A 13,593-nucleotide genomic window follows, 5' to 3' on the forward strand; every position below is an offset into this window, starting at 1 on the left:
CGATGACCAGAATTGCCTACCCCTGTTCTTCTAGGAGAACTGGTCCCTAAGCCAGAAGCTTTGGATGCACTGGCAACTTGAGACTCTTGTCTCTCTGGAGGTGGACTAAATCTTCGTACCGAGGTTGATGCGGCCAATCAGGGGCTACTAAGATTAAACTTCCTGGATAGCCTGCTATCCTGTGGATCACTCAACCTATCATGAACCATGGAGGAAACACATATAACAGTACACTTTCTGGCCACAGCACCCTCAGAAACCTTTAAAATATATTAAGACCCTCCCTCGGTTCTGTCTATAGACTGCAATAGCAGGTACTCACTGTGCCATGCTGTGCTGATATGGTGCCTCAGCCTGCTTCAGCTCACATGTACAGCTGGGATATGAACAAATACTGCCTCAAAAAGGAATGTCCAGCTCCAAAATGATGAGATCTTCGGCTACCAGCTAGACTGAAGTCTCAAAGCCTCATGGACCTGAGCACGAAGAGGAAAGACAGAACACAGCAGGCACCCTGAAAGTCCAAATGGACCATTACAGGGGCCAAAACTGCCTGCACTCAAGCGCTTGATAATTAATCAGAGAATGAACTAGTTTCTAGGGGAATGGACACTGAGCTCTTTAAATATTTAAGCAGGCTGGCTGAACAGGTACCTGAGGGCACATAGGGCTCCTTTTACGAAGGTGCGCTAGCGTTTTTAGCGCACGCACCGGATTAGTGCACGCTATAAAACTACCACCTGCTCAAGAGGAGGCGGTAGTGGCTAGTGCGCATTATTCCACGTGTTAAGGCCCTAAAGCGCCTTCGTAAAAGGAGCCCATAGTCTGCTTCTTCTCCCAGGCAGAGTTGCTCCAAAATTCAGACTAAAAATCCAAAAATAAAAAGGTTTTAAACAGAGTAAATCAGAAATACACCTTCCATCTTGCGTGCAAAAGGAAAAGCTGAAAGGGGATGCACAGTGCACTGGATAAGGAGGAGTTGAAAACTATGATCAATACCTTTTGCACAGTTTGCAGGTTCAGATTGAATAGCCATCTGTCCAGAATGACACACCTTTTGTACTAGAAAGCAACATTTGATTTAAAATTTCCACACAGATAAATATTATATTTCAACTGATAGACAATACTGTTTAAAAAATAAAGAGCTCAAATAATGGGGAGGCATAAGCATTAAACCCATGCTAAATTTAGTATATAGCAAATGAGTTAAAAATATATAGTAATTTACTAAAGCTCATAGGATCCAGTCAGCAATTATTTAGAATAAACGTAAGCAAATTAAAAGATAAGAAGAAATATATATGAATAATTTCTGGAAATGTATAGTCTTAACTTACAGTAATTGACCTTCTGAGGTATACCTTCAAGATAATATGGCAAAATTGCCACCACTAGACACTCAAAGGATTTCCAACTTCTTCATTAGGTCATTTAAATCCTTCGGAGAGAGCGAGACCAGAAGGCCTTGAGCATGCGCAAATGCTCAAGGCCCAGTCCAGCCCAGCACAAGCAAGAGGAAGGATCGCCGATGCACCGCCCAGCCCAGCACAGAAGAGGGAGGATCTTCGGGCACCGGCACCGGCATGTCCTGTGCGTTGGTGCTGGTGCTGGTGCCCAATCGAGGTAAGGGATATTGTTTTGGTGCTCGGGGGAGCATGTAAGATCGCGGTGGGGACGGGGATGACTTGAGCGGGGGGATGCCGGATCGCAGGGGAGGGGGGGTATGGAGCAGCGGCTGTGGCCTCAAGAGGGTGATTGGAGCAGCGCCGGTAGCCTCAGGTGGGGGGGAGGGGGTTGGTGGAATGAATCAAAGCGAGTTTCCATTCATTCCTATGGGGAAACTCGCTTTGATATATGAGCAATTTAGTTTACGAGCATACTTCTGGAATGAATTATGCTCATAAACCAAGGTTCCACTGTATATATGAATCATTTTTGGAAATGTATTGTTTGTTTTTCATATATATGAGTACTATAAGCTATGTATGAGTCAGCAAATTAAAAGTTAACATATGCATATAAACAAATCAATAGCATGATAACTTCCCAGGAGGGAAGGGCAAGGAACCTTTGACGGGCGTGAGGGTGAAAGGAGGGGAATCAGAAAAGTTGGGCTCAGAGGAGGGGTTATGTCTGTACCAGGTGGTATAAATGCAGTAGCTGGTGTTGATTTGAAATTCACCTTTAGTGTTGTATGGCACAGCCTTTTGTAAAATATAAGGGGAATAATGTACATCTTAAGATGAATCTTTCAAATCTTTGTCCATGTCCTATAAAAAATGTAAGCTTATTTTTTGAGAAAAAACATCTTTTAATGTACAAATGGTTCCCTCTGGTAATAATCCAAAAACTTGAAATACGTTTTTGTGGTACCGTCTGGGGATTTATATTGGGACCCATACTCTTAGTATTTTTCTTCTGCCATTAGCACTTTTGATTCAAACATTATTTGTATTTATGCAGATGGCATTCAACTGTGAATTCTTATGGAACTTATCTTAGAAACTATTACACAACCTTGTTTATATTTTAAACTTAATCATTTGGGGGTAATTTTTATCTTCACTTAGAGAACTCTTCTGATGTGAATGCAACTTTTTTTTTCTATAGTTAAAATCAAAGTAGTTAACATATTATATACAGATACTTATTTTGGTACCTGGGGCAGTGGATGGCTAAATGGTTTGTCCAGAGTCACAAGAAGATGCAGTGTAAATCAAACCCAGCTCCCCAGGCTGATATACTAACCACTAGGCTACCCCTTCACTATACACAATGCAGGACACACCTTGGATGCAATCTCAGTTTCCCCTCACTTACTTGGTCAGCTTACTATAAAGTAATTTTCATTTAAACTACAAGGTGCCTCAACAACTTGCAGATATGACCAGCTGCAGTGCAACTCATCAGTTCATTGTGACTCTGGATAAGTCACTTAATCCTGAATTGCCTGTATGTAATATGTACCTGTATGTAATATGTAAACCGCCTTGACTGTAATCACAGAAAGACAATATATCAAATCCTATTCTCTTTCGAAAGAAGCTTTCAATCCCTTCCCCTCCCCCCCAAAAGAGAAGACCATTCATGAACTCCATGAGTAATACAATATACCAAAATTGTATGCAGGGAAAACTCAATGTTTATTTGAAAGTACTAAATAGATTAAAGAACAGAAGCTGATATGACACAAACACATAAAAGCATAACATAAGCTTCTTACCTAAACTCGAACTGCCTTTTGCTATAGTAATTGTCTTCTCAAACATGATTTTTGATGCTAATGGAAGTGTGGTACATTCTTCTGTATTCAATGGAGAACTTTTTTCTAATGAATGTCCATCATCCTAATATAATAAAAAAAGACTATGTTAATAGAATTAGCAGTTTAAGAGAAAATGTAGTGGCTCATTTATAAGATTGTATACAATGAGGGTGTGCAGAACCAAAAAAAACTGTTTGGTTCATCATTGTTTTAACTTTTTAGACACTACTACTAGAAGGAATAGAGATCTATGCATCACATTTAAACTCTGGCATATCCATATCCACCTTATGTCACCAGTAAAAGATGAACTTATTATCTACAGTATTTCTTGAGATAAAAATATGTTTCACTTGTGGAACACTAGAAGACAGGCAGAACTACATAACACTTCAAAAACATAATTTATTCTAAATGAAATGCTAATGCAACCAACACTTCAAATCATGACCTGTATCAGTTATTTATTATGCAAGTCAACAAAACACATTTCATGAATGCATTTTTTGCAAAACTGACACATTTTGGGGGGTATTTTACTGGCATACAACATAATGGCCTTACGTGGTTGACAAAATCAAATGTACTATGCTCCGTGATGCCAAATTGCTTGGAATTGGTGCAGATATGACTCCAAACCAGCTTTCATAGCAACCAAAGCTACTTCATTATGAAAATCCAATTGACTCATAGACCTAGACCCATTAGCATGAAAATGAAGGTGCCATACTACAACCACACTGAATTGGAAGGACAAAGTTGGTCAATATGATCCTAGCAAATGATCCAGCAAATCCATCTCACCCATTCCTTGATTGTACATGCTTATCAGCTTTTTGTTTCAAGTTTCAAGTTGATAGTCACTTTTTGTTTCAAGCTTGATGAATACCTTTCTACCTTTTGCACAACTTTAGTTCCCATCCAGTTCAAAATAACTGTTGTCATTCCTATGAACACAAAACACTTCCATCACCTTTATAATCAAATTCACCTCTTTTTGATTAGACATTTGCTTGTTTAGTTGTCACGTACAGTTCCAGCTGCCTAAAATTCCACATTGGCTAATTCTACAAGCAAATTGTAGGATGAAAAAGTATCAAAGCAGAGGGAGTGTTGTGCTGGATTTTAAACAGCAGAAATGAGGTCAGACAACTTTTTTGCCAAATGGTTGCTTTTCTACAGATGGGTCTTTAGCACCAATATATATGTCCATTAGGGTGGTCCAAAAATTAATTAACACATTTCTTTTGTTCACAATGCTAATTTTATTCCTTTATATAAAAATTTAAAACACACAAATTTTACTTAAAGTTTAGGAGTCACCCCACCACGATGGTTTTTTTTTAAACTACCACTAAGCTTAACAGTATATTGTAGTTCTTGTGCACTCAACAAATAATCTATGGTCTATGACGGGGGTGGGCAATTTTGGTCCTCGAGAGTTGGAGCCAGTTCAAGTTTTCAAGATATCCACAATAAATATGCATGAGATAGATTTGCATCTCAAGGAGGCAGTGCATGCAAATCCATCTCATACATATTTATTGTGGATATCCTGAAAATCTGACCTGGCTACGGCTTTCGAGGACCAGAATTGCCTACCCCTGGTCTATGATAAAGAGCCACCTTTGATGCAGAAGGAAACTTCATTGGTCGAAGAACAAATTGCTTCTGTTCTTCAGCTTTTGTCAAAGTATTGTTGTATTTTTCAGTGAGGCTTATCCCTCGTTTCTGCTTAATCATCAACAGTCAGTTTGGATGCTCATTTCCAAAGTTCTTTGAAAACTGGATCATTCGTCACTCTGTGGGACGTGTCTTCAGGAATATTTTTGCTTTTTTGATCCTCTTTCAATCAAGAGATCAAAAAATGACTTGGTGTTTTCTGTGTTACAAGATTTTCAAAGGCCACAAGTTCCATTTCATCTGTATGCGTGAGATGTCGTGGAATATCTGGCAACAGTGGAAGCTGTACGTTTTGCACCATTCATAGCTTTGTTCTGGTGCAATTCTGTCATCAAAAAAGGCAAGTGCTGCTAGGTGCTCAGACAGAAAACATAAATGCCTGGAAATTGCTGTGAGCGCCCTTTTTGCAACAGTTTTATTCATGTAGTTTCTTCAACTTCCTAACGCAAGAGTCTATGCATTGTGTTGCTATCTTGGCTCAATCCCATACCACTATTGCCGACTCACACGCCAACTCATAGATTTCCAGTAAAGGGTTTCCTTCATCATAATGATGAAAATTGACCAGTCGAAGAACATCCAGTCTAAGTAGCAGTCTAGCAGTTGACAGCTGACAGACTGACTTCCCAAGGAGCCAGTTTTCGGGTGTAGATCGCAAACTAGATGATGTTATACAAACTAATTATAGGCAATCACCTACATACACAATGCACAAGCAAACACTGCATGCTGGGATGACCTCTAAATATTGTCTAATCAAGCTAAAATGTGATACATGAGAAAGACATACCAAGTGGACACAAGATTTGACGGTTGATTTTTTTGCATACTACCATGGACCACCCTCATGTCCATAGCAAATAGATAACCATTGGAGCTACACAACATACAAATTTTGTAGCCAAAATGTATTGGTTTGCCTAGAATGATTTTACAACTATAGTGACCATTGATTCATCAATGCTTAAATTTTAAGAACACATGCCAGTAGGAACTACAAATTGCTTTCGCACGTGATGACAGAATTGTGCAACTTCGGCAGCTTTTCCAATTTTCTAGATTCAAATTGTTGACTAAATAGAAATATGCTTTCAATTCAGGAAAGCACTTTCTGGATATTATTTGTGGCACAATGTTATTGGATAAATCTTTAGATGTCGACCAATAATGTTCTTCTGGAACTTTATGATGGCTGCTAAATATCAAAAGAATATCCAAGGAATTGAATTATTTCATCTGGATTTGTGTTCACATTGGCCAACATTTTGCTGAGCATATAGGTTTGTCATGTTTATCAAATATTTAATATAAATAGCACCCATTAGCTCAATGAAAATATCAAAAGGGGTTTTGACAACAAACAGATTGATGTCCAGTAAGGACTTTCGTTTTTCCTGGAAAAGCGGCTTGCTAAATAATTTCTAGGTCTTTCTAGTTCACTTGTTCAGATTTTTGACACTTCAATTTGGCATACTTGACTAAATATGTATCTTCTGAATCTGCATGACTTTTATTGTCATTTTGGGGATGAATATGCCCATCTAGTTGCTCACACATGTTGCCTAGTTCTATTTTATCTAGATCAAGGGTAGGCAATTCCACTCGAGAGCCACAGGCAGGCCAGGTTTTCAGGATATCCGCAATGAATATATACAAGATAAATTTGCATGCCCTGCCTCCTTGAGATGCAAATCTATCTCATGCATATTTATTGTGGATATCCTGAAAACCTGACCTGCCTGTGGCTCTCGAGGACCGGAATTGCCTATCCCTGATCTAGATGATCATCATCAATGCTCTTCACTTTTTTATTCCAGACGGTAGAATCTGGAACAGAAGAGTGGAAGTTTGAGGTTATTGGGGAAAGCAAAAAGGTCCACTAATATCTAACTTAAGACAGTCGAGTTGACTGCCTACTTGTGAGGCTGTGGGAGTCTGCTCAACTTGCCTGCTAAGATGTTTTGCTTCCTTGATAAACTGTTTTTAGAAATATATTGCAAGGAATCGCCCAGGACCAGATTTGGATGGCTCCTTGTTTCTTGTCTGTTCAAATGAATACCATTTGATTGAGAAGGCGATCTTGGGATGTGCAAAGAGCTTTGGGAATTGCTCATAGTTCCAGGAGATTGAAATGGAAAGTGTTCTCATGAGGAATTCAGCTGCCTTGACTATGGAGGCCGTTGAGGTAGGCTCCCCAACTCAACATGGAAGCATCCATTGCCAAATTTTTTTTTATGTGGTGGAGTGAGGAATAGAAGGCCCATGGAAAAGTTGGTTGGTGATAGCTACCCTTAAAGTGACTGGCGAAGGTCCGAGGTCATGTGTAACTATTGGAATAGTGCTCTGGTGGCTTGAGACCAATAGGTTGAGAGTGTCCCTGAGATGTAAACAGGCAAATGGAGTCATGTGAACTGTTTATGCCATGTAGCCTATGAGACACATCATTTGGCATACAGTGATCTAATCTAATTTAATCTTCCATTTCTGCGTCGCACATATCTAAGCAGGCTCAAGGCAACTTACAAAGAGAAGAGAGAGGAGTGGAGAGGTAAGGGGAGAGAAAGGGGAGGAGAAAAAGGGGGAAATTTTGAGCAGGGGAAGATCTAAGAAGTTCAAGTGTCAAAGAGGTCGGTTTTCAGTTTTTTCCGGAATGTGGTGTAGGAAGAGGCAGAGCAGATTCCCGATGAATGCTGGTGCCTAGCTCCTCCAAATCTTTGTCTGGAATTCTGAAATGGTCTCTGGCCCGAGGGACCTCCAGAATATTGGTAATATAGCTTTGAGGTTTGAAAAGTGCTATGCCCCAATCCCCAAATGGATTGAGGCCTGCTATCCTGTAAGGATTTTGGGTTACAGTCTTTTTGATTGAAATCTGGAACTTATAAGTCTCAGATTACTCTTAGTCAATTTCTGAGCAGGTTTCCGAGATCCTTTTTCCTCTCTCTTGAGGTTAACACTTATTATAATTAATAGAAGCTGTTGGTTATGTTGAGCAATTGTGTGTTATTTTGAGCTTCTTCTTCGTCTTGTATAGAACAGTGTTGGAGGAAGAATCACTTGACCACTGTCTAATCCAAAGCATCCTGTGGATGGAGATAGAATAAGCCTACAGGTTGCTCACAACCCCGAAAAGGTCAAGCAGGGCATCAGCCACATAATCCACTCCAATAATCAAAAATGGAAGATCCTTGTCCACAATAGTGTCTGGATTGTGGCACATCTTTGGAGTACAAATCAACTAGATAAGGTGATAGAGGCTGAGTGCAGTGCTATGAATAATAGTGGTTTCAGCTCAAAGAGAAGGTTTGGTAACTAAAAATGTTGGTGCTTGTAACTAAGGAGGCATAGCCCCTGACAAAACTAGAAATGAAACGGTTGGGTAGCCGTCGGGCGTAAAGATAAGTGCCTTTCCTTTGCAGCACTATAGAGCACTATTACAGCACTGTATGCACTTGATAATTTATGCAGAGCCTGTTGAAAATTAACAAAAATATTTATTGCTAAGACCAATGATGAAAACACCACCCCAGTAAGGGCACAAATAGAATTAGAAGTAATGCCTTGGGTGTTTGAGGTTTAGCAAGAAATCCACTTATTGTAGATTTGTCCTCACTATCTGACATCTTAGGAGTGACAGGCTCAGCTGACAAAAGATGTGGCCGCTTTCAAACCAGAGGCTGCAGAGGTAAAAAGTATTTTGAGAACTAAATCTATTCTACTGTTTTGGGCATACTTCAACATCACACTGCCTTCACTGGGGAGAGAAATGTGCTTGCCACCAGAGAATCCACCTTAGGGGGAACAAAGAGCTTGTTAAATGCAGCATCCAGCAGACAGAACTTAGTCATAGTCTTGGCCACCTACAGTGGTTCTTCCAACATCTCCCTGTGATCTGAAAAGCAATGTTACTTACCGTAACAGTTATTATCCAGGGACAGCAGGCAGCTATTCTCACTAGTGGGTGATATCATCCGACAGAGCCCCGATACGGACGTCTCACAAGCATGTCTTGCTTGAAGAAACTCAGAAGTTTCGAGATGCCCGCACCGCGCATGCGCCAGTGCCTTCCCGCCCGATGGTCCGGGCGTGTCTCCTCAGTTCAGGTAGCTAGCAGAGAAGCCAACCCAGGGGAGGTGGGTGGGACGTGAGAATAGCTGCCTGCTGTCCCTGGATAACAACTGTTACGGTAAGTAACATTGCTTTATCCCAGGACAAGCAGGCAGGTATTCTCACTAGTGGGTGACCTCCAAGCTAACCTCAATGGGATGGTGGGAGAGTTGGCAACTTAGGAGAATAAATTTTGTAACACTGTTTGGCCAAACTGTCCATCCCTTCTGGAGAAAGTATCCAGACAATAATGAGAGGTGAATGTATGAACCGAGGACCAAGTGGCAGCCTTACAAATCTCCTCAATCGGTGTCGATCTGAGGAAGGCTACAGAGGCCGCCATTGCTCTGACCTTATGGGCTGTGACCTTATAGGGGAGGGGTAATCCAGCCTGGGCATAGCAGAAAGAGATACAAGCCGCCATCCAGTTGGAGATGGTGTGCTTCATTACAGGTCGTCCCAACTTGTTTGGATCAAAGGAGACGAATAGTTGAGGAGCAGTTCTGTGTGGTTTGGTGCGATCCAGGTAGAAAGCCAAAGCACGTTTACAGTCCAGAGTGTGAAGAGCTGATTCTCCAGGATGAGAATGAGGCTTTGTAAAAAACACTGGAAGTACAATAGATTGGTTGAGATGAAATTCAGAGACCACTTTAGGCAGGAATTTCGGATGAGTGCGGAGGACAACCTTGTCATGATGGAATACTGTGAAAGGTGGATCCGCCACTAAGGCCTGCAACTCACTGACCCTGCGAGCAGACGTGAGGGCCACGAGAAAAACCACTTTCCAAGTGAGAAACTTGAGCGGAGCCTTGTTGAGAGGCTCAAAAGGAGGTTTCGTAAGCTGAGAAAGGACAACATTGAGATCCCAAACCACTGGAGGAGGTTTGAGAGGAGGATTGACATGGAAAAGTCCTTTCATAAACCTGGAAACCACAGGATGAGCAGAGAGAGGTTTCCCTTGTAGAGGCTGATGGAAAGCCGCAATAGCACTCAGGTGGACTTGTATAGACGTAGACTTGAGACCAGACTGAGAAAGGTGTAGAAGATAGTCCAATACAGAGGATAGGGAGGCTCGCTGAGGCTCCTTAGAATTGGAAACACACCAGGAAGAAAATCTAGTCCATTTTTGGGAGTAGCATTGTCGAGTAGCAGGCTTCCGGGAAGCCTCCAAGACATCCCTCACCGCCTGGGAAAACTGCTGAGGAGTTACGTTGAGAGGAACCAAGCTGTCAGGTGGAGAGACTGCAGGTTGGGGTGAAGCAGAGATCCCTGATGCTGAGTAAGCAGTGAAGGAAACGCTGGAAGAAGGAATGGCTCCCTGCTGTTGAGTTGAAGTAGAAGGGAGAACCAAGGTTGTCTGGGCCACCGAGGAGCGATCAGAATCATGGTGGCATGGTCGGACTTCAGCTTGACCAGAGTCTTTTGAATGAGAGGAAAGGGAGGAAACGCATACAGAAAGTGATTCCCCCAATCCAGCAGAAAGGCATCCGCCTCGAGACGATGAGGAGTGTAGATCCTGGAACAGAATTGAGGCAGCTTGAAGTTGTGGGGAGCCGCAAAGAGGTCTATCTGAGGCGAACCCCATTGTGCAAAAATCAGATGAAGGGGCTTGGAATGGAGTGTCCATTCGTGAGGCTGGAGAAGACGATTTAGGTTGTCCGCCAAGACATTGTCTTTCCCCTGAATGTAGACAGCTTTGAGGAAGGCATTGTGGCGAACCGCCCAATCCCAGACTCTGAGAGCTTCCTGGCAGAGGGAGGCCGAGCCCGTGCCCCCCTGTTTGTTGACATAATACATGGCGACCTGATTGTCTGTGCGAATGAGGACCATCATGTCGTGAAGCAGATGTTGAAAAGCTTGAAGAGCATTGAAGATGGCTCTGAGCTCCAGAAGATTGATTTGATGGAGTCGGTCCGCACTGGTCCAGAATCCCTGAGTGCGAAGACCATCCAGATGAGCTCCCCAGGCATAGGTCGATGAATCGGTTGTGAGAACCTTCTGGTGGGGAGGAGTGTGAAACAGCAAACCTCTGGATAGATTCGAAGAGGTCATCCACCAAAGTAGAGACTGCCAAAGAGCAGGAATGATTATGATGTGCCGAGTCAACGGATCTGACACCTGAGTCCATTGAGAAGCCAGGGTCCACTGAGGAATTCTGAGATGGAGTCTGGCAAAAGGCGTCACATGAACTGTAGAGGCCATGTGGCCCAGGAGGACCATCATGTGTCTCGCTGAGATGGACTAGCGAGAAGACAGACTGGCAGAGATGAAGAAGAGCATCCATGCGCTGAGGAGGAAGGAATGCTCTGAGTCGAATGGTGTCCAGGACCGCCCCGATGAATGGGAGAGACTGGGTAGGCTGTAGATGAGATTTGGGGAAGTTGATCTCGAAGCCCAAACTCTGCAGGAAGTAAATAGTGGCCAGGGTCGCCGAGATGACCTCTGGAGCTGAGGGGGCCTTGATGAGCCAGTCGTCGAGGTAGGGAAATACCTGAAGACCCCTGGTCCGGAGTGCAGCAGCCACCACCACCAGACACTTCGTGAAGACTCTGGGAGACGAGGACAGGCCGAACGGAAGCACTCGGTACTGCAGATGTAGATGTCCCACCCGAAATCTGAGGAACTTGCGAGAGGCCGGATGAATGGGAATGTGAGTGTAGGCCTCCTTGAGATCTAGAGAGCATAACCAGTCGTTCTGCTCGAGGAGGGGATAGAGAGAAGCAAGGGTCAGCATGCGAAACCTCTCTTTGACCAAGAACTTGTTGAGGACCCTGAGGTCCAAAATGGGTCGCAGGTCGCCCGTCTTCTTCGGGACAAGGAAGTACCGGGAGTAAAACCCCCGGTTGTGCTGGTCCACAGGGACCGGCTCGACGGCACGAAGCCGGAGCAAAGCTTGAGCTTCCTGAAGAAGGGCGATCTGAGTCAAGTTTGAAGGATACTCTCTTGGAGGGTGGTCCGGGGGGACCCGATGGAATTGCAGAGAGTACCCTTCCTTGATGATGGTAAGGACCCAGAGGTCGGTGGTAATCGCCGTCCATCGATGGAAAAAATGATGGAGGCGATCCCCAATGGGGAAAACAGGGGATGGCAGAACAAGGTTGGTTATGCTCCCTAAGAGAGAGTCAAAAAGGCTGAGTAGCCTTAGGGACATTAGACGGTTGAGGCTTCTGCGGAGCCTTTTGTGGAGGCTGTCGTTTTGCAGGCTGCCTGGCAGCTGGAGCTTGCCTCGGAGTGTAACGCCTCCGATAGATCAAGGGCGGTCTGGCAGGTCGAGACTGTTGAGGCTTAGGCTTAGGCCGAAGAATAGACTGAAAGGATTTTTCATGGTCAGAGAGCTTCTTCGTCATAGTTTCGATAGACTCATCAAATAAATCCGCTACCGCAAAAGGAACATTGGCCAGCCTGTCCTGGAGGTTCGGGTCCATGTCAATGGTTCGAAGCCAGGCCAGACGACGCATGGCCACGGAGCAGGCAGCAGCTCGAGCCGAGAGCTCGAAGGCGTCATAGGAGGACTGCATCAGTTGAAGGCGCAGCTGGGACAGCGAAGCAACAACTTCCTCGAACTCGAAGCGAGCCTGAGATTCAATGTAAGGTGTGAACTTCCGAAGCACAGGCAGGAAGAACTCCAAATAAGAAGCAAAATGGAACGTATAATTAAAAACTCTGGAAGCCATCATCGAGTTCTGGTATTTCCGCCTGCCAAACTTGTCCATGGTCCTGCCCTCGCGCCCCGGAGGCACCGAGGCGTGCACCTGGGACGGATGAGACCGCTTGAGGGACGATTCGACCAGCAGGGATTGGTGGGAAAGTTGAGGGCCCTCGAACCCCTTGTGATGGACTGTGCGGTATCGGGCATCTAACTTGCCGGGGACCGCAGGAATGGAGTATGGCGTCTCAAAACATCTCATGAACGTTTGGTCGAGAAGTTTGTGGAGAGGCAGGCGAAGAGACTCCGCAGGAGGATGAGGCAAATGCATGGTATCGAGGTATTCCTTGGAGTACCGCAAACCGGTGTCCAAGGTAATGTCCAGGTCATCCGCCATCTGCCGGAGGAAGGAAGAAAAAGACAATTGATCCGCCAGCACCGGCCTCCGAGAAGGACTGGACGAAGTCGAGGCCTCGGGATCCAAAGAGACCTGGGAGCGACAGGGAGAATAAGAGGTGGATGGTTCCTCATACTCCGGTCCCTGTGGAGGGGACATGTCTGATGAAGAGTACCCCATGCGTGGCTGCTTCTTCTGCGGGGAAACCTCCGAGTGCCTCGAGGAGTGCCGCGAGGAATGCCTGGACCGATGCCCCTCCCGGTGTCTGGAGGGGGATCTAGAATGACGATGCTTAGCATGGTCCCCCGACGCCTCTAGCGAGCAGATGGGACTCGAGGCCGTGGAGCGAAGAGGCAGGAGATTCGAAGCCTCTCGAGATGCAGTCCAGGCCTGGTAGGGAGTGCGGAAGAACTCTTCCTGCGACTTGCGATGCCCAGGACTTCGATTACCCGAAGAGGTATTCCAGGCCTCTTCGAACGGAGGCGTGATGGGCTC

General features: G+C 44.4%; 1 protein-coding gene across 9 annotated transcripts in view; it reads right to left on the bottom strand.

Moving 5' to 3' along the window:
• MPDZ (multiple PDZ domain crumbs cell polarity complex component) overlaps positions 1-13,593 on the bottom strand; it is a 550,514-nt gene that overhangs the window by 317,104 nt on the left and 219,817 nt on the right. For all 9 annotated transcript variants that reach the window (XM_033918951.1, XM_033918923.1, XM_033918958.1 and 6 more), the window contains one exon: positions 3,227-3,350. In XM_033918951.1, the coding sequence (XP_033774842.1) occupies positions 3,227-3,350 (124 nt within the window). The remainder of the gene's footprint in view (positions 1-3,226; positions 3,351-13,593) is intronic.

The sequence above is a fragment of the Geotrypetes seraphini genome, chromosome 1 (genome assembly GCF_902459505.1).
Source record: "Geotrypetes seraphini chromosome 1, aGeoSer1.1, whole genome shotgun sequence".
Lineage (NCBI taxonomy): Eukaryota > Metazoa > Chordata > Amphibia > Gymnophiona > Dermophiidae > Geotrypetes > Geotrypetes seraphini.